The sequence below is a fragment of the Poeciliopsis prolifica genome, unplaced genomic scaffold (assembly GCF_027474105.1).
Source record: "Poeciliopsis prolifica strain line A6 unplaced genomic scaffold, Auburn_PproV2 SCAFFOLD003, whole genome shotgun sequence".
Taxonomy (NCBI): Eukaryota; Metazoa; Chordata; class Actinopteri; order Cyprinodontiformes; family Poeciliidae; genus Poeciliopsis; species Poeciliopsis prolifica.
This window is the reverse complement of record NW_026562378.1, coordinates 2,370,078-2,390,743: the sequence shown is the minus strand read 5'-3', so window position 1 is coordinate 2,390,743 and position 20,666 is coordinate 2,370,078. Positions and strand designations below refer to the sequence as shown.

The 20,666-nt window shown below is 40.2% G+C and overlaps 2 protein-coding genes across 2 annotated transcripts; one reads left to right on the top strand and one right to left on the bottom strand.

Annotated features, from left to right (window-relative positions):
- The first annotated feature begins 125 nt into the window (after positions 1-125).
- On the top strand, positions 126-11,930 carry cfap57 (cilia and flagella associated protein 57). Its single transcript, XM_055027363.1, has 21 exons — positions 126-390; positions 2,016-2,329; positions 2,415-2,674; positions 3,869-4,043; positions 4,150-4,302; positions 4,504-4,643; positions 5,485-5,650; positions 5,742-5,855; positions 5,947-6,159; positions 6,250-6,423; positions 7,103-7,264; positions 7,680-7,835; positions 8,689-8,782; positions 8,858-9,048; positions 9,142-9,315; positions 9,415-9,573; positions 9,744-9,887; positions 10,477-10,593; positions 11,053-11,187; positions 11,287-11,427; positions 11,688-11,930. The coding sequence occupies exons 1-21, from the start codon at positions 234-236 to the stop codon at positions 11,775-11,777; spliced, it is 3,429 nt and encodes a 1,142-aa protein (XP_054883338.1). The 5' UTR covers positions 126-233; the 3' UTR covers positions 11,778-11,930.
- A 471-nt stretch (positions 11,931-12,401) lies between these two features.
- nuf2 (UF2 component of NDC80 kinetochore complex) lies at positions 12,402-20,524 on the bottom strand. Its single transcript, XM_055027364.1, has 13 exons — positions 20,330-20,524; positions 19,372-19,446; positions 19,176-19,252; positions 18,930-18,991; positions 17,807-17,904; positions 16,921-16,994; positions 16,120-16,213; positions 15,967-16,029; positions 15,743-15,880; positions 15,089-15,229; positions 14,532-14,707; positions 14,315-14,450; positions 12,402-12,611 (listed from the first exon to the last, which is right to left on the bottom strand). The coding sequence occupies exons 1-13, from the start codon at positions 20,450-20,452 to the stop codon at positions 12,519-12,521; spliced, it is 1,350 nt and encodes a 449-aa protein (XP_054883339.1). The 5' UTR covers positions 20,453-20,524; the 3' UTR covers positions 12,402-12,518.
- Between the last annotated feature and the right edge of the window lie 142 nt (positions 20,525-20,666).

Genomic DNA, 20,666 nt, shown 5'->3' with positions numbered 1-20,666 from the left:
GAAGAAGAAGAATAAAAAGAAACAGCTACATTCCTAAGTTGTAACATATAACTAATAAATTCAGGCGACGAGAATTAAAACTTTCGTTTTCAGTTTATCGCGGGATCTGACACGTTGCCTAGCAACGTGACTCAAACTGCACGAGGAAACCTACAGGTTGGAGGTCGTGCCCTTTCACCTCTCCGCCCGCTAACTTTGCGGCCGTCTAAAGCTTGTCCCCAGCTTTCGACGCGATGTCGACCGTGTTATCTCAGCCCCATTTCATTTTCGGCCTCCGGAAAGGCGTGAAGAACAACTTGTGCTTCGTCGACGAGCAAACGGTGGCGTTCCCCAGCGGGAACAGCTGTGTGATCCACAACACCGTCAAAGGATGGCAGCGCTTCCTTCCAGGTACGCCGTGACCGAGGAGCCTCGTGCCACCACGCTGTCAGCAGACATATGTGATTGAACACAATGACATTTCTAATTATTCAAAATTAGCCCGAGTAAATACAACATTTTGTATTTTAAATGTGAAAACAAGAGAATCCAGGCCAATCTGATCAAATGGAAAAAATAATCAGTCCAATATATAATTAATATCTAAACAATTCACTTAATCTCCTCCATTGGGTCGCCACAAAACCTGTACTTTCTTCATTTTCATGTCCACGGCACATTTATGGCAGTGAAAACTGAAAAGTCTTCTAGTATGCTTGTGAGACAGATTACATGTTACCACTACACATGGCTGCTGGCAAATATGCAGAGTTAGGAAGTAACAGGGGCGATTCTAGGATCTGACCTTTAGGGGGGCCGAGCCCCCAGCAGGGCTAAGACCCCATGAGAAGATATTCGTTGGTGCGGTTTTCTAAATCTGACTGCTTGTTTACATGCATTCACAAACAAAATTAAGAGTTGTGTTGTCAGTAATTCGCAGAATAAAAGAGCAATGTTCATTTTACTCAAACATATACTTATAAAGAGTAAAATCAGAGAAACTTAATTTTTCCAGAGGTGTTTCTATTCAGTTTGAAACAGAATCGCAAGACGACGTCACGCCTGCCGACATCTGCTGACATTAATGGGAGACAAGCAGCTGTGGAGAGACGCAGTCCTAGTGGCGTCTGCTCCCCTGGAAATGATCATAAAACCCACTCAAAACTATGCAAAATGCATATGAAGCACGTTTTACTAAATTTATAGGATTAACAAACCTAAAATCAGTTTATTACCAAGATAGAAGCTCAGGTTAATGACTAGTGCTTACATGAGTTTTTTTTTTGCTATGCTGTACTTTTTGCTTTTACTAGAGTAATTTTATTACTCTTCCTTGAGTAAAGTCTTTGAGTTCTGTAGTCACTGAATGAAGAACAAACAAAAAACTTGTCAGACACAGACACACACCTGCAGTTTTTGTTAAAGTTTCAAAGTTTTTTTATTTAAATAAACAGCATTGGGAGGAAAGAAAAAGTCTTTTGCCTTCTTTTGTTATTTTTTGTTACTTGCGTGAATTACTGTCATTTTAAAATACCAAAATTTTCGCATAAGTTTATTTTGTGGTCCGACTGATGAGGTCATTTTTGCATATTAAATGATTACTTACTAGAGAGTCAGTTCTGCGGTCCTCCGGTGAGATGTTGGCAGTGTAACTAGAGACAGCTGTCGGCTCTAATCTGTGTGTGTGTGTGTGTGTGTGTGTGTGTGTGTGTGTGTGTGCGTGTGTGTGTGTGTGTGTGTGAGAGGCCACAGTCACTGTCTCACCTTTCTCTTCTCTCTTGCATTTGAATAGGCAACGTGTAATTCAGCAATTTTGCTCATAACAATGTAGTTAAATTATACACAAAATCAATTAATCCTGGTCAAGGGGTCAAGTTGATAACTGACAGTGTTTTGCTTGTCATTGTCTGGCTTGTACGCAGATGAATATACATTATTTGTATATTATAAAGAATCTGTGAACCATACAGTAAACTCTCTGCTTCACCTGCAATAAATGTTATTTACTGGCTTCTGTTTTCTGTGTGCCCCTTCAGGTTCAGAGGGAAGTCTTGGCCTATGTGCTTTGGCTCTAAGTCCAAACCAGCGCTACTTGGCAGTGTCGGAGAAGGCTCAGAAGGCCTCCATCACCGTGTTCGACCTTCATCAGGAACACGGCATGAAGAGAAACGTTCTAACTGCGGGAGATTTTCTGGTTCAAGAGTTCTTGTGCATGGCTTTCTCTCCTGACTCCAAGTACCTTATCGGTCAAAGCGGAGCCCCACAGTGGTTGTTGGTCTTCTGGAGTTGGGAGAAAAACAAAATCTTGGCAACAGAGAAGACGACCAACTCTAATAATCCCATTTCACAGGTGACCCAGTCACACCTTCATTCATACATGGAGAGGTGGAATGTGACATGTCACTACTTTTTGTTTGTTTGTTTTGTCTCTCCAGATCAGCTTCAGTCCTCACAACAACATGCAGGTCTGTGTGAGCGGCAAGGGCGTATTTAAACTGTTTCGGTACTCAGAAGGCAGCATGAAACAGAACAGCATTGCGAAGGTGGAGTCAATCAACATCCTGTGTCACACCTGGGTGTCAGAAGATCGAGTCATAGCAGGGACAGACACAGGAAGGCTGCTGGTGTCTCAGTCTGGAGACGTGAGGAGGGAAATCAAGGTGTCCTCTGAAACTGCGCAGGGCCAGAATGAGAGGTCAGATTGGAAATTTGAATTATAGTTTTTACTTTGTGATGTGGAATTTTTACCTAAGTGTAATGAGTAAAGTTTAGGTTGTAAACATTTTCTACATTTTCTAAACATATAACATAACATAGCGCTCGCAAGCACTAAGGTTATCCGGGCCTAATTTCCCAAGTTCCCTGCTCGATAATTGATTTAGGTAAAAATATTGATTCCTCAATGCTTCACAGTTAATTTTTCCAATGAATTATCAATTGAGAAAAGCCTGTGAACCGATGAGATATCCTGTCTCGCTGTGAGCAGCAGTGTCACAACACTGTGGCATGTAAAACAGTTCTTCATCTTGAGTTTTTTTGTGACTGGCAAACAAATATGGATGGGCATTAATCTGTACATGTTAATGACCTAAATCAGCCTATCACAAACAAAATCAGCTGTTAAATACACAGACATTTCCCCCCAAAACACACTAAGCAATGAAACCATGAAACAGCTCATGCAGAATCCGTACAACAACAGCGTCTCTGAAATAAAACCCTCTGTGATCTGACTGTCATATTTTTATCGCTGTGGAGAAAATGATTTGAATTGTACTCTTTCACTACACAGGATTACAGTGCGCTGTTCCTAACTTAGTAGTTTGACATCATTTGAATCAGTGCCATATTCTAACTTGTTTTTTTTCCCAAACTTTTTTTTTGTTTCCTTCTTATTAAGGACTTTTTTGGTGCTAATGAACATTATTCGACAGTAGAGAGAAGGTGGGAAAGACGTGGTGGCAGAACTGAGGACGGGACCCGAACTATTGTTTTATTGACATTCAAGATGAGATGATTATCCCTTCAGCTATGTTATGGCAAACATAACTTGTATGACAGTTTTCGGACTTTTCAGATTTGTTGACATATAATTTTTTTTGGATTACATGAATGGATTCCAAGGTATCCTTAAAGAAACCGACATTGTTTCTTTCCAAGTATTTGGAAGACGGCATTCCTCCTCAACATTAGTAGCAATCGGTTTATTGTTTTTTCATTTACCGGTAGATGAAAAAAGATATTGAAACATATTGTAAGATATTGAAATAAACAGCATATTTTTCTGGTTTTAACCAGAAACTCTTGCCATTGAGTCTGCTATTTCTCTGAAATGTATTCTTAGAGACAGCACATAACTTGCCCGTAATGCTTTCGCTTCACTGCACAGGAACCTGCAAGTGAGGCGAATCAAAGCAGGGAATGTGACAGAAGGCGTGGCTAAGTGTTGCATCACCGCCATCCTGTCCTACTCCAAGGGTTTTGTGTGCTCCACTGGTCCAGGCACAGTCTCCCTGTTTGAAAGGATAGAGGATGACGGCTATAGAAAAAGCAGAGAGATACAAGTAAATATTCCTGTTGTGAATTTTATTGTAACTGACAGCCAGAGGTGGGGTAATATTCACTGTCTATGGATACTGCGTTTTAATGAGTTTTTTTGTTTTGTGCCAGATTCTCCCAGCTCCAGCCAGCAGTGACTCAGCTCCATCCCAGTGTCAGGAGATCGACACCATGTGCATGAGTCCTGCAGAGGAGACACTGGCTGTCAGCACAGACCGAGGCCAACTGTACAGCATTAATCTTTCATCTGCTGAAATGAAGCGGGTGCTGCTATTAGCACAGCCTAACAGATTAACAGTTCATGCTTTGCAGCTCCATGATTTCGACCTGCTTTTGTGTGGAGCAAGTCCTCCAGTTCAAGAGTCCAGTTTTGCAAAAGCTTCGATGTCTTGCTATCTTTTTCCTTATTTGAGGTGTCGATTTAAACATTTTTGAAGTTGATGTAAGCTGTGCTCTGTCCATCAGGAGGAACATCTACATTTTGACTTTTTGTCCCAGCCCTTCCACTCTGAATCCATCACTGGTTTGTCCATCTGCATCCGTAAGCCCTTCATGGCCACCAGCTCTTTGGATTGCTCCGTACGGATCTGGAATTACGAGACAAAGTAGGACTTCCTGCGTGTTCCTTGTTTCATTTTCTTCTTGTGACCTCATTATTTCAGGCAGGTTCAGAATGCAGTTCATGGGGGGAAAAAAAGTAAATAAACCAACGGGGGGCTTATAAAACTGTTCAGATTCTTTAAGCTTTTCTACATTTTGTTATTTTCCAATCACAAATTTAATGTATTTTACCATATTATTACAATACAACAGTAAATATCACAGTTTCTTCTGTTGATTAACTGATCAAATATGAAAAACCTGGCGCATGGTGAAGTTGATAAAAGAATAAATTGGTATATCATTTATATGTCTACAATATTTAATACAATTGTTCTACAATAATAATAATATTTTTTAGTTATTAAAGTGGGATTAAAGAATAATAGTTGAAGGAGACGCCGATGTTCCCAAACACCGAGGACAGAATATATGCATAAACAACTTATCTCAAAATAATTTAACATTTTCTTACAATTTCACATTAACTTGCAGTTAGAATAGTGAGCCTCTAAGCTAAACAATGTGCAAAAAGGTAGCTGTGACCACAAGCAACATATATTTATTTGTTCATGTAATTGTTTGCAAGTACATGATCTGACACAGAAAATCCCAAGAAAACACACAGAAGTTTGTGATTATAAAGAAGTGAAGAAATTGACATAAAAAGCAAGTAAGCAGTCTTTCCTATGAAAACACACCACAGGTCTGACTATTTATTTAATAGAGATGATATGACAGGGACATGTTTGTAAAAAATCAAAACAAAAACCATTAAAGTTCACCCTAAACTTTTGTTTTTTAGTTGACTGTCCACATGTAATGTCTTTTTTTTTTCGCCAAAAGAGAGATGGAGTTGTACAAAGAGTTTCAGAAGGAGGCGCTCAGCGTGGCTCTTCACCCCACGGGCCTCTTTGTGCTGGTGGGCTTTTCAGACAAACTCCGCCTAATGAACCTGTTTATCGACGACATCCGTACCTTTAAAGAGTTCGCGCTGCCCGGCTGCAGAGAGGTGATCGAACTTGCTGTGCAAACAGCGACCCTGAAACCCGTGGCTTCCCGCGCACATCCTGGTTCAACCTGCTTCCTCCTCATCCTTCCAGTGTGCCTTCAGCCACGGTGGCCACATGTTTGCGGCCGTTGACGGAAGCGTTATTCACATCTACTCTTTCACCTCGTTTGAGAACATTCTCGATCTAAACGGCCACTTTGGGAAGGTGAGTTGATGCCGGTGAACAGACGCCTGGCCGTCGGATCTAAAGCCAAAAGGTGGGATTTATCCAGTCGTCGGTTCTTCTCGCTAATCAGGTGCGGACCGTTGAGTGGAGCTTCGACGACAGTCGGTTGGTGTCTTGTGGGACAGATGGCGCCGTGTACGAGTGGAACATCCACACCGGGAATCTGGAGTGTGAGACTGTGCTCAAGACCTGCAGCTACTTCGGCGCGGCTTTCTCCTGGGACTACAAGACCGTCCTGGCTGTAGGATCGGACCTCATCCTGAGGGAGATACAGGACTGCCAGGCCAGGAAGAGAACGGCTACAGCAAGATTTCTTTTACGTAAACTTTGGAGTGTAAAATAAGTGATTTGAAACTGGAAATCGACTCCACAGGTGCTGAAGGAGGTTCCCGCTGATGTGGTGCCTCACACTGCTCTTGCCGTGTCTCAGTCCGGCAGGGTCGTCTTCACCGGTACCACTGGCGGAACCGTTAGAGCCGTTAAATACCCGTTACCCGATCAGAAGGAGTGGATCACAGAGCAGGCTCACTGTGGCCCTGTCACCAAAGTGAGTCCAAACACACCCTGAGAGAAGTCGCCCTCCCCCCTCTTTGAATCTTTGAATCACACAAACATTTGACACACAGTTGGTGTCAAATGTTTGTGCTACATTTATGCAGTAAAAATGTTTATTTGTACCGCTATCATTTTAAAGATATTAAGAGATGTTTTCAGAGGTCATGAAAGGTCAACCAGACCACTCCCCCACCTTCTTCAAATCAGATAAAATTTGTGTCAGTCAACTCGACTACGTTTGTGCTGGTTTGTGCAGAAAATCGTTTGATTTGTGCTGCGTTAAGATGTTATTAAAAATTGAAAGGTCATTCAGCCTCCTCACTTTTACTACATCAAAATTACCTTTAAACTTTCATTAATATCTTCAAAGCCAAAGCAGCAAACAGATTTTGTTGCTGACACCAATTTTGTCTAATTGAAGAAGGTGTGGGGATTGATTGACTTTTTATGACCTCTGGTAACATTTTTTAATATCTTTAAAATGATAAAAGAAATAGAACCAGTCAATATATTCAGCTTTTGCAACAAAAACTATTCTAATTCAAATTTTAATGTAAAAAAACTAGATTTTAATGTCAGTCAGTTAAAAATGATCAATTTTCAAACTGAAATCGTTGACCATTTCATCCATCATGTAATGCGTTACAAATGCTGCCAACAAATGTCCGCAGATGGTGATAACATACGACGATCAGTTCCTGCTGACGGCGTCCGAAGATGGCTGCCTGTTGATATCCAAAATCGTTGACGAAAAGGGTCGAGGTCTGAGGAGCGACAGGCAGATTGTCCACACCGAAGAGATTCTTGTTTCAAAGACAGACCTGAAGGAAAGGGTCTGTTGAGAAGTCGGACCTCTTATATGCTATTTTTGCAACAGTTAATCGGCGTCTAGCGTTATTCTAACTGGATATGGCCACGTTTTTGGCCCAATACTGGTGGAGTTTACTTTGTTTGATTTCTTGGCACTTACCCAGCTTTTATATCTATCTAGTACTTGTGCTTAAAGTCAGATCCACCCCAGAAGCTCAATATTAGCCTTGTCCCAAACCAGTTTAGATGCGTAACCCATCTAGAAAACTGAAAGTATTGGCTAAAATGTTAAAATACTACCGAATATCCAAAACCCTAAAAACCTAATATCTCTGGATGGAAAAGAAAACATTCTGAGTCATAGGAGAGCACAAGATAATAAAAAGAATTGTTTGAGATACAGCTGAAATATTTTGTAAAATCTTGTGTGTGTTTCAGGCTCGCAACATGTTGGAGCTGAAGACGCATCTGAAGGAGCTGCACATGGAGAACGAGTACCAACGCCGCCTGAAAGAGATGAACCACAAAGAGGAGCTCCAACAAGTGTCAAACAAGTTCATAGAGGAAATCAAGACTCTGAAAACAACACAGCAGGTCTGCTGCTGTCATCAGACATGTGCATCTATATACATATATAAAGAATAATAGTTGAATGAATATATATATATAATTTTGGGAGATCACCGATCTCCCAAAATTAAGGAAATGTGTGTTGATAAATAGGCTGGCCAATAAATTGGTGTATAATTATTCGACAGGCAAATAATCTATCATAGATTGTCTTACAGTCAGATGAAGCTCAGATTAGATGAAGTCTTCCCCCAAAATGTCAGCTGTATTTATGTCTGCACCTTGACTAAATATTTGGAGGAGCTGCAGTTTTGCCACTTTAGCAGATCTAAACCACAGTCTTAAGTCTTAAGATTTCTCTCAGGGTAGCTCTGGATTCAGCCCTGTCAAACTTCCTGTAAACCGAGCTCCTTCTGAACAGAAATGTGACTGTAGAAAAACGAAGCAGATACGCAGTCTGTTCACCATTATGTTGTATTTGTTGTTTCTTCGCCTAGTAAAATGCCTTTGAGTTTTCTGTTTGTAATATGACAAAAGTGTGAAAATGCTCAAGAGGTATGAGCACTTTTGCAAGTTCATAATGGTAAAAACATTCAATGAAAAGCATCCAACATAATCTCTGATTGTGGTAAAAAAAAAAAGACCATATGACCATAATTGCCGTGTTATCGCAGTCCAAACGTTTGCCTGATGTCATTTACGTTGTCCATAAAATGATGCGATAAAACTCAGGTGTGCAGACTTCTCTCTATCCTTGTATGAACAAAACATGTCGCAACAAAAAAAGAAAAAAGAAATACTAAGACATCGCAATAAGTAGATTCCAAAAATCCTTGTGATTCAAAAGAATGCTTCTTTGAAACTCTTACATTCATAGATCCTGAGCACCGAAATAGAGCGGTGTGAACAAGAGACCCAGCAGAATTCTGCAGACGTTGAAGTGAAACACTGCAAAGACTTGAAGTATCTAGGTAGGACAACTGCCTATCCAATGCATTGTTTATGAGCTCAAAGGGAAGTTTATAAATATTTTTTATCCCACACAGAGCAATTCTACACCTCCAAGCTGTCTGAGGAGCATGAAAAGTATGAACAGCTTCTCCAGAAGCACAAAGAAATGCAGGAGGAGTACGAGGCGCAGTTGATTCATGCACAGGAGGACCGGACCCAGAGTCTGGCTGAGATCACGCAGATCTACGAGGACGAGCTGCAACTGAAGACTCAACACATGAACAAGGTCTGAAAGAATGAGGAGGAAAAGGCAGAAGTCCGGGACCGCTCGCGTCTTCAAGACACCTCTGAATTCTCGCTGATTTTATTTCATTTACAGTATCAGGAGAAGGCTGAGCAAAGGATCCGAGAGTATGAAGAAACCGTACGGCAAGCAGCAGAGAAAGAGCAGGAGAAGCTCCACTCCATGGAAGACAAGTATGAGAAGAAACTCCAGTCAGAGAAAGAGGCCGTCACCAAGCTGAAGGGAAACAGTGGCATTATGTCACAAAAGGTGACCAAAGATTTTTAAACTATCTTTAAATTTCGTTTACTTTGGTTGGTGTCAGTTACCCGTAAAGATTACAGTGTCTTTTTAATGGCGGTCACGCAGATCCACAATCTCCAGAAGCAGATCGATGACCACTTCAATGACATAACCTCCATGAAGAAGGAGCACATGTCTCTGGTGGCGTTCATCCGCCATCTGGAAACCGATATTTATATGCTGAAGAAACAGGTTTCCAAACACAAAAAGACCAGCCAGGAAAAGGTGACTGAGGAGCAGCGTCCCGCCGTGCTTTTTGTTTCACATTACAAGTTTAGTTTTGCACACCAAAAAAAAAAAAAAAAAAGACAGAATTAAATGAACTTGGGTAAATGGGGAACTGACTGTAGTGGGAACCCAGAGTAAACAGTCCACCTCTGCCCATTCTCATGCAGGACAAAGTCATATCCAGGTTGGATACTATGAACAAGGATCTGCAGAATTTGAAGGTCATCTTGGAATTCAAGCTGAAGGAGATGAAGAAGCAGATCAAGCCACACCAGGAAGACATAAACAAGAAAGCAGAAATGATACAAAAGGTACGTGAGAGGGCTCGGAAAATTCTAGATTGGCTCCAGGCAGGGGGAGTTGGAGTTTCATCCGGACTTTGTTCTTTTTATTTGTAATAATTGAATCTTCTTACAATGAGATGGAATACAATGGTCTTCCATTCCATTGTATTTCAAAGGGATGAAATAACATGATTAAAGTAGCCATCAGCATGAGCTGCCATTTTGTTTTGCCTGCATGCATCTACAAAAGACAACTGCTGTCTTAACTCATTTTAGCTGACTTTAAAAGGGTTGATTTTTTTTTCTTTGTTTCATGTTTGTATGTGTTATAATTTTGCAAAAAAAGAAGGGAACTAGTCATTTCTAACTAAGGGAACACTTTGCAATCCTGGGTTTTGTTGTTTGGCGATATGGACATGCATTGATAACATTGACGCCTCCACACTCTTTGTAGAGTGACCATAATTGCCGTGTTATCGCAGTCCAAACGTTTGCCTGATGTCATTTACGTTGTCCATAAAATGATGTGATAAAACTCAGGTGTGCAGGCTTCTCTCTATCCTTGTATGAACAAAACATGTCGCATCAAAGACGATTGATAATCCTTTTACAACAGCTTGAGGACGAGCTCATGTTCATCACCAAGAGCAGCTCTCATCTGAAAGTCACCATATCTGACCTAAGGCTCAGACTGAGGACCAAAGACAAAGAAATCCAAAAGGAGATGCAAAAGGTCAGTGCGCGCACACACGGTCGTGATTTCATGTCTTGAGGGGACTTTACGTTGTCTTACATTCAGTTTTTACAGCTTAACTCTTACTCTACCTCTATTCCTACCACAAACTATCCCCAACCCAAAGGCAGCATTTCTCCCCTATGGGACCAAGAAAAGGTCCCCACAAAAAGCGGTGGTCCCCACATCTCCACACTGTAGACAGAAAAAGGACCCCACAAGACCTAAAAACCTGGTTCACACACACACATAGAGCTCATTTTGTTCTTACTTAAAATCCAAAGTAGTTTGTTTTAAAAAAGAAAGGCATCCAATCTAGAAGGTAGCTAATGCTCGACAGCAGTCTGAATTCAAGATATCAATATGAAAATGGAAGATGGCTCTATTTTTTTCTCTGACTAATGTTGCTGATGCTGAAAATGGTTGGGGAAGTTTCTACATCTGACTTTCTATGTACAGGTGCAGGATTTGTCAACGCTTCTTGAGCGGGTCAGGTCAGACCTCGAGGTTTGTGTCTCCTTCATCACGGATCCCAGGAAACTGAAAGACAACATTTTGACGATATACAGCCGATACGCCTCAGGCACAGAGAGTGTAAGAACCAATTGTCAAGTGTTAGTTCGACGCATGTCATTTACATCGGTGAGATTGAATTACCCTGCACGAGAGAATCTGAATCCTTGTTTTTTCTAGGCAAAGAGGAGCGGCGCAGTTGACGCTAAGAAGAGTGTGTGCTTTCAATGTGGTCAACTGGAGATGACTGTTAGCAGTCTTCAGAAGAAGCTGGTCAGATCTGCCAAACAGCACGATGATGTCTACACCAAGATGATGAAGGTAAAAACTACAATTATAGATCAGTGTTTCCCCCATGTTTATTGCAGTGGGCATTATAGGAAGGTCTGATCTCAGTAGCAGCTGGTGAAAGAAAATCTTGGTGGGTCTCATGCAGAGGTGGGCTGGGTACCCAAGAATTGTAAGATTAGAACTACTTAAATATATTTTTACTCCAGTAAAAAACTTAAGTACTGAGTAACTGATCAAAACTGATCTTCAACATATTCATCAGCTGCTAATGATGTCTTTGTTCTCTGCAGGACAATGTGGCTCTTGTTACCGAAATCAACGAACTACGCAAAGCACTGCATGTCGAGCGGAGCAAGGACAAAGACGGCAACGTTCAGTAAGGCCTCCTACAATAGTCCAGGTCGCATCCCACTTGGAAAGCAAGGAGCTGAAGAGCAAGCTTTACATGGCGGGATCAACTGAGCCCCTCCTTGTTTAGAGGATTTTGACATTTACGTGGACAAATAAAAAAAGGATTTTTATAGGTACAAATCTACGTTGTTCACCGTGTACTTCAACTTCTAAAAAATTGGAGGACACTTTATATGAAGGGTTGTACATCAGACTGACATGACATTGTCAGGAAAATTAAGGAGTCTACATGAATGTCTACAACTGTTGTCATGAAGTGTCATGCTGTAAATGACGCTTTTAATACAAGTTTCATTCATAAAGACTTCATGTTCAGACAGGTGTTATGTCATGTCAGTGTTATACACACCTCTTTAAATAGTGTTACCAAAATGTGTTTAAAAAAAAAAGTACATCCAGAGTTTATGTACAAACTATAACACGCAAATGAGGTTTTTTTAATCTCAATGAGTGTTGCTCTTCTGGTTTTTAGGATTCTGTATTTATTTAATGAGTGTAAGCCGATCCCAACTTAATCTGAACATTTGTCAAAAGTTTTTTCTAATATTCAGTTCATTCATTAATTTCTAATAGTAGCAAAGAGAGAAAAAATGTTGACACTAGAATTTATTTCACTCATTAGCCAACCAGACAGTAAAGTTAATTCACAAAGATTATTAAATAAAAAACTACAGGCAGAGAGAAAAAAACAAGTTAGATATATGGAAAAGTTAGACATCTTGTTGAAGTTTCAGGTCCATAATGTGCATCTCGATCCTCTTGTGAAGACCATCCATTGATGTTGACAGAGCGTCAAACAGCGCCTGGAAACAGGAACATATTCCACCATGAAGCCAAGTTCTCTGACTTACGTTTTTGACCAACATTTTTCTTTTTTAGGTTCAACAGTTTAGTTAGGCACACCCAAATTTTCAACTGCATCACATTTAACAAGATAAATCAATAAATCACTGTCCAGCAAAAAAGGAACATGTCTTGAAAATGATTAATCTGTCAAAGTGTGTTTGATGCACAATTGTACAAGACAGGTATTTTACTGAAAACGTGTTCAAAGTGCTTCAAATAGGTAAAATTTAAACATCAAGATAAAAGAATCTAAACTACAAATAAGTGCTTTTCTAACCCAAAACCCAAATATTGCATGCTCAGTAAATTGTTAAGCAAATAACTAGAAGTTATTTCTTCTTTTCTTTTTAAAGTTTGGTTTGTTTCGTCTGGGAGTATTTTTGACCCGTGTGATTAAAAGTTTGGACACCCCTGATTTAACAGTTTCACTCAGGTTTAGGAGTGCATAACAAAACTCGAGAACTGGAACAGTTCTTCCTAATTCGTTTGATCCAATTTCTAGTTTCCACCGAAACTGCAGAAGCCACGAAATTCCAACGAAGGAGAGTCAGCCTGACTGCAGCACTCGTCCCCCAGTGGTCAGCATAGTGGATGTAAACGACCCTTTAATAGCCGTGACATGAGCCCACCATAGCGAAGTGCAACACTGCGGTGGGCTTAGCAGGGGATTGTGCTAAAAAAAATAATGCATAAATTGCTTAAAATCGAGTTTCTCCAAAGAAAAACTGAAGATACAGATAAAACGAAAACAACGGCGGGAATGCTTCTATGATCGGAGGAAGTCATACCTGCTGAGAGCATTGTGTGTCGTTCACGAACGACTCGATTCTTTTCAGCGATTCTGTGCTGTGAACGGTAAAGTCCCAGAGAACTGTTCTTTGTTGTGTACAATTTTGCCTGCTTACAATGCTCTGCTCGCACTTCAATAGCTATTGTTATTATTATTTAATTAGAAACTAAGTAAGCAGCAAATAAATAGAATAGATAAATACAATTGGCAGAAATTGGGATAATTTTATATTCAATAGTGCAGAAGAGGATTTTCGTTTTTAGCAAAGCAACTCAACTCTATTTTTATTATTCTATTGTGTTTCTAAATTACAAATATGTCTAATATTAATACAACACTTTGCACTAAAAACAACTTATTCTTTTTTATTTTTATGTGTTTTATATTATTAGAAGGATTAAAATTCACACTTGCAGAATCTGTAAATAACTTAAAATGCCGGGAGAAGACGTGTTCATGACGATTTTGTTGTGACCGGTTATATTTAACAAATGGCATGAATGAACAAAGTGAGTTAAGAGACTAATTTTCATTTCAGATTGTATATATTACGATGTATTTTTGTGGGGCCGATTTCGACTCAGGTCGTCTGTGAGCTTTTGTTAACTGTGTAAAGAGATCCTCAGCATGAAAATGTTAGAAAACCACTGGTTTAGAGGAATCATTAGTTTGGGCCTAATGAGTGTCAATGGACTGCAGGGAGACTTTCAGTGGTTTTCAGTCATTTCCTGGAATGACTGGTTTTACCGGTGCAATCTGAGATTTCTTTCTTCTATTTTTTTTTTTTTTTTTTAAGTAGTACCACTGAGAAATCTGGTTGCGTTCTGGAACTCCGCAAACCATCAAAGATTGCCCTATCATCAAAAGTACCTGAGCCTTCTCCGTGTCTTTGCTGCAGTTGTCTCTCAGGCTCTTGATCTTGGCCTTCAGCTGACGGGTCTCTGCTGTCATCGCTTGGATCTTATCCGCTATCTCCTCACGATTCTGGTGGATTTGGTTCAACTGGCTGGAGAACAGCTAGTGTTAGGTTGTCAAACGAACACATTGCTCAGGTTAATTCTACGGTTCGAGACGTTTGAGTCGGTACCCCAACACTTCCTGGACATGCTGTTCCTTCGTCTCTCTCTTCATCTGTCTGCGGATGTTCTGTTTGCACTCCTTATCCAGCTTCTTGCCCAGAGCCCGCTTCAGCTGGGCCTCCTCGCTGAACAGACTTTTCAGCTCCTTTTGCATCTTCTCGTTTTGACTCGACAGCTCCTGGTGCTGTTAATATGCAACATTAGAAAAATAAACAGTTTAAATATTGTTTCTCCATTACCATTTTCTGCTGAATGTGTTCTATAGTGAACATTAGGTCATATTTCCTCACTCTGACAGCTATTCTGTTTATATTTTGTTGGGGTTTCATCCAGCAGAGCAACACAAGTGACTGAATAATTATGTGAATGGAAAAATGTCTACAAATAAAAATAGGAAACGTGGTGCATTTATTTTGTGGAATCGTCTTGTGGCTGTATATGTCTCTTCTAGCATTGAGCATCTAAACACCGAACGACAGCTCAGTCAGACACATCGTCTCTGAAAAAGAAGGAAGCTTAGGGATTTGAAAGCCGATACCCAGGTGGATGTAAGAGTTGAGCGTACCTCTTCCTCACGCAGCCTGATGTTGTTCATGCTGATCTCCAGGTCCTGCAGCATGCCGTTTATCTGCTGGAACTCAGACTCAGTGTGTGCCAAGCTCTGCACCCTGTTTTCTATCTCCACCACATACTCTTCTGTTACTGCCTGTAAGTAAAATTATTATTTTTTAAATCAAACAGGTGTGTGAGAAATCCCAACATATTGGCTCTGATTGTGTAACAGAATTGTATTTCTATGTCATAATAAAATGTCTTCTCTTACCCAGATTGTTCTTATACTTGACTAAACACTTCAGAAACTGCTGTGGTGTGACATTAAGATCAGCCGCCCCTAATCTTTATTTCTTCTTTCTGTGGTATTATTTTGTCCAGTCATTTGCACTCTTAAGCCCTAACTTTATGCAATGTTGTCCTGCAGAAGTTGGTTATTTTTCACCCAAATACATCCAGTTTATAGATTTAGAGTTGACCTTAGATTGTTATGTACTTTATTTTATGCAGGATTTGGTGAAGGCGGCCAATGACTTGGTTTTCTGTTTGTTGTTCGTCAGAATAAACGGAGAACTGTCTTCCAAGAAGGTTTAATCCTTCAACTAGTAACCAGCGCAACACAGTAAAGATCGAGTTACATCTGCAGACCAAACATTTTCCTACTTACTATGGAGTTCTTGATTTTCTTCGCAGCTTCCTTCATCTTCTCCATCTGACTCTTCAGTTCTTCTGGAGACTCCACGATCTGAGACTTGAGTTTGGTGATGTCCTCTTTCAGGTTACTGAGGTCCACCTTCACTTGGGACTAAAACACAAACAGACACACACAGATGTGTCTAATGACACAGCAGAGACTCGACGAGCTTAGACATACGAATCCGGATCACATACCAGCTTCTGCGTCTTCTCTGCTATTTTGGTTTTCCACTCTGCAATGTTATCGTTTTTGACGTTCTGAAAGGGAAACTGCAGTGTCAGACTTTAACTGAACACATAATTACACACCACAACTTCGACAGTGTGTGTGTCAGTGTCAGTTCCTACCACTTCCTGGTATTCATGCACGGTGATGGCCTGCAGCTCAGAGAGAGTGGCAGCCAGCTCATCTGCCTCGGCCTGCTGCTCTGGTGGGATGGTCCTGGGTCAGAAAGACACGGATCAGAACATGTCGCACTGATCCCTTTTGGGTTTTATGACAAACGTTTTTCAATACAATTTGAAACGTAACGACTAGCAGCTTGCGTTTAAGTCGAAATGTTCTTTGCTCTTCACACTGAAGACAATGATTGGACAGCATCAGTTGTTATTTTAACCATATTAATACGGTTTGTTAAATATTAAAATGTACTTAAAAAGATACTCTCACTGAAGTTCAAACTTTTTCTGTTTTTTAATACATCTGTGTTCTGGCCAATTGCAGATGACCAATTTTTAAGACGTTTGACTTGCCGCCTCCAATTTTGGCTGATACCAGAGTTTCCCCCCACTGTACTATATATAAGCCTGGCGGGCCACCAGGCTTAGCATTGCTTATTTATAAGTTTATTTTAAATGTTTGCATTTCTTAAGACTGGTGTTCAGTTATTAATCTCCCAATAGCACATAATTATCAAGTGATATTTTCAAATTTCATATCAACTTTAAACATTTTTAAAACACGACAGGCCGCTGGATGAATGACTGGCGAGCAAACAACCACGAGGCTTAACAAGTTTTATGGGGGGAAGCCTTGCGATACAATTTTTTTTGTTTGTTTGAAATGCTGCTAAATATAGCAAGAAAGTTGCTGAGTTGGTAACAGCAAAATCCCCTAAAAGATCTGAACATGTTCAGGAGAAGACTTACGTCAGCTGCTCGATCTTCTTCTCTGCTTCCTGGTTGGCTCTGGTGTATGTCTGCAGTTTGTCCATGTCTGCCCTCTAACAACAGGGGAAATGAACATAAACTTTCAACTTATTGCACTGCTTGTGACTAAAGCTCTTTGGGTTGATTCAGTATTGTTAGAAATCTGAATTAAACTGGCGTTTGTTGCTATTAAAAGCCTGGAATGGACTGTGACAGAGCAACACAAAGTAGGATATACTGGCAAAGTGAATGGAAAATGAGCACAGCTTTTCAAACTTTTATGCAAATTTCCTAATCACCATTTAGTCACTCAGCTCTGCAAAGACATGCTAACGAGCCATTTGTTGGAGCATTGGAGAAGAGCTGCATCTTAAAATTTATGGACAGTAACTCCAGGACCAGACTTCATGACACTGTGAGAAGCAGGTGCGTATTAACATTTATTTTTCTTTTTTTAAAATATGACAAAATAAAGTAAGTATGTATTAGTTGGCAAGAAAATTTAGGTAACTTATGCAGCTGGTTTTCTGAAGTAGGCCATTTTTGTTTGGTGGCAGTGATGCGCCGTCCCACTCATACAATCTGCCTGCCAGACCAAAAAGTGCTTTGATATATTCTATCATTACTATTACTGCGATAGTTACCACACAATATTGTGATATACTTCTCAACCCTAATACTCACCTGATAAATCTGAAATAAATAAACAAAAATGAAAGCCATTTTCAATATCTTCCACAATATCAAAAACAAGCTGAAACCCATATATCTGCTTCGTAACATTCATGTCCGTCTGTCACTTCACATATCAATGCAGTGCATTACAGATTGTTTCTGTACAGATGAAATGGATTGTTTGTGTTGTTATGGATCTGATGGAACATACAAATTTGGCCTGTTTCTCCAGCGTCACCACCATCCTCTCCTTCCGGAAGTGAAGAAAGTTCATGATGGCACTCAGAATAACCAGAGTCTTCTGTTTTTCTGAAAATAAATAAAAATAATAATCTTGGTCACCAGATCAATCATAAAAACAGTCCCCTGCAAAACTATACATCACCTTTTAGAAATGTTCCCCTTTTTGTTGTTACATCTACAGTGAATCTCATTGTCATTTTTTTGTTGTTGTTGTAAAGTAGCGATGCAAACAATTAATTAACTTACAATCGTTAATCGCAAGATTAACTAGATTAAAATTAGTCCCATTTTTTGTGAAATCTGATTTTTTTTTTCTGCCATGGTCGTTCACACTTCCAAACATATGCGACCTGTATGTGATCTCCAGTGCGAACAGGGCAAACGACCTGGAAGTGTCCTGCATGCACAGTAGAGGGCGCAATAACGTCAGCGTTCTCAGTGTTTTGTTAACCGCCAGAAGCGCTAGGTGTTTGTGGAAGTAAACATGAATTCCAACAGTGGAGCATCTTAAAATTTTGAAGTTGTTGTCTGACGGGAGCAGCATGTTAATAACTGAATGGTTGTTGTTTTTCTTCCTGTTTGCATGTATCAGGGCAGAGAATAGTGACATTTGTCGAGTATCAGTGACGTCCACATTGGATGATTGCAACCTTTTAGGTCACATTTGAATCGGACACCCAAGTGTCCTGGGTCACATTTTAAATAAATCCGACTGTCATGAAGAGATCTGATAAAGGTTGCATTATGTCCCAAAAATAAATAAATAATAATAATTGTGATTGGGCCACTTTAGGCTGCAGTGTAAATGCAGCCTAAGTTATTGGAAGACATTATTGACAATACTTAATCATATTTTCATATTTCCTACCAAGTTACAACATTTCTAACACAGAAACAAGATGGACTGCTGTACCACTTGGTAAGTTTCCTGGGGGAAGCCTTGAACTTATTTGGTCATTTATCACAAGTTACATCATTAATGCAACATTCATCAATATTAAAATATAATGCATGTTGTCCTAGTTTGTAATTTGTAGTTATGGAAGGCAATAGAAATGTTCTAGCTGCAGCCTGCAGACAGACATACTTACTTGGAGCCAGAAGGTCATTCAATGAAAAGTCGTACACCAGGCAAATCGGCAGAAACTGCCTCCTAAAAACAAAACATAAAATCACATTTTAAGAATCATATGTGTGAGACCTTACAGACAAGTGGAGCCTAACATTGTGTTCTGCTCAGCCGTTTCATAAATATACACTCTTAAGAATGTTAGCAACATTGTGCCTTAGTTGCTGCACTTTATAAATTTGCGAATTATAAAGAAAATAAATCCCACATGCGTGTGTAGACACTCATTATGGCAGTAGCACCCTCATAGTAAACCGGATACTGGATGTTCTCCGAAAAGGGAATCTGTTGGAAAACAAAGCAAACATGTAGTCGTGGCTCGTGGTGAAATACTTAAGTTTCCGCTACATAAAAAGTGGAAGCAGCATGTAATAAAATGTTTACGGGTAAAATGGAGGTCTCACCATGGAGTGGCACTCAGGCCTGAAGCGGTACAGGAGATGCAGGATTCTCATGTACAGCGTCTGAACTGCTTCTGGCTGTAAAGACGAAGAAGCAGAAAACACTGGATTCTGAGGAGCTGAAACCTGAATTTAAGTAACATGGGTGGGTATAGATCTGCCCAAGTAGGGAGTATAGATCCCATTTGGGCATCTATACTTGGGTAGTATAGCTACTTGGGTAGCATCTATACTACCCAAGTATAGATGCCCAAGTATCTATACAAACATAAGACAAAAACAGAGAACACAGGTCACAGGAATACAGTTTGGGTTGAGCGCACTGATTTCAAAACAGCAGTACCACCATGGCTTCTAAATACAAGAAAACAAAGTAAGAAACTAAGATAAGTTTAATTCAGCAACCGGCTCCTGTGAAATTTGTAACATGTTTCTTTTTTCCTAGAACTATGGAAGAAACCAACAAAGAACTGTATAAACTACAAACATCAAGTGACTATTTGAGTTGAATCAACTTTTAATTTGATCCCTTTTTTTTGTCTTTAGAGCAAATACTAATAATAAATAAAATAAGAACAACCTGAAATCCTATCGGAGGAATCCAAGTCAATGGAAGAAAGTCCACACTGAGCTGTAGATGGACATTTGAAGCGAGCGAAATAGTGCAAGAAGATAACGGTCAAGCCAACATTGTATGATTTGAATCTCGTGACCCAAAGGACCCAATAAGAAGCCATTGTTTTGTGTACATGTTTCAAACGAGTCCAAATGTGTTCAGTGGTCCCACCAGACCAGTTTTCAGAGTCGGGGTAAACGCTTTGTTGCACAACACGGTATGAAAGGCGACCGTGAAATATTGAAATTCAAACTAACTTGTCCCCAGCTTATGGACTTCAGTTCAGAGCTCCGTCTCCGCTCAGAGTCAGACACAGCAATGTAAATGATGAAGCTTTCAGTTTACCTTGGGAACCGGGGTCAGGTCTCCTTTAGTGAACTGTTTGGCCTCCTGGCCGGTGAGAACCTCACTGCGGTAGAAATTAACAATAGCGTCCACATTGTGGAGGGGAAAGGTGTTTTCGGTCATCGCTGAAAAATTCAAAATCAACTGTCACTCTGCTGGCAATGCAATATTGGCGCCTTCTCGCTCCTCCTCCTCCTTCTTTATTGTATTGGCGGTTGGCAAGTAAGACAAAGACGCATTACCGCCACCACCCGGTGAGGAGTGTGAACAACATGACGGAAAAAAAATTATACAAGTTCCAATGTCTTAAGGATTTTATTGCATATCTATTGCAACT

Excerpts from the sequence above, each read along its gene's own strand:
- cfap57 (XM_055027363.1), top strand. The coding sequence starts at position 234 with ATGTCGACCGTGTTATCTCAGCCCCATTTCATTTTCGGCCTCCGGAAA. Across the intron at positions 4,044-4,149 it reads GAAAAAGCAGAGAGATACAA|ATTCTCCCAGCTCCAGCCAG; the intron begins GTAAATATTCCT and ends GTTTTGTGCCAG. Across the intron at positions 9,574-9,743 it reads AAAAGACCAGCCAGGAAAAG|GACAAAGTCATATCCAGGTT; the intron begins GTGACTGAGGAG and ends ATTCTCATGCAG.
- nuf2 (XM_055027364.1), bottom strand. The coding sequence starts at position 20,452 with ATGACCGAAAACACCTTTCCCCTCCACAATGTGGACGCTATTGTTAAT. Across the intron at positions 17,905-18,929 it reads GAATGACCTTCTGGCTCCAA|AAAAACAGAAGACTCTGGTT; the intron begins GTAAGTATGTCT and ends ATTTATTTTCAG. Across the intron at positions 14,451-14,531 it reads CATGTCCAGGAAGTGTTGGG|CCAGTTGAACCAAATCCACC; the intron begins GTACCGACTCAA and ends GCTGTTCTCCAG.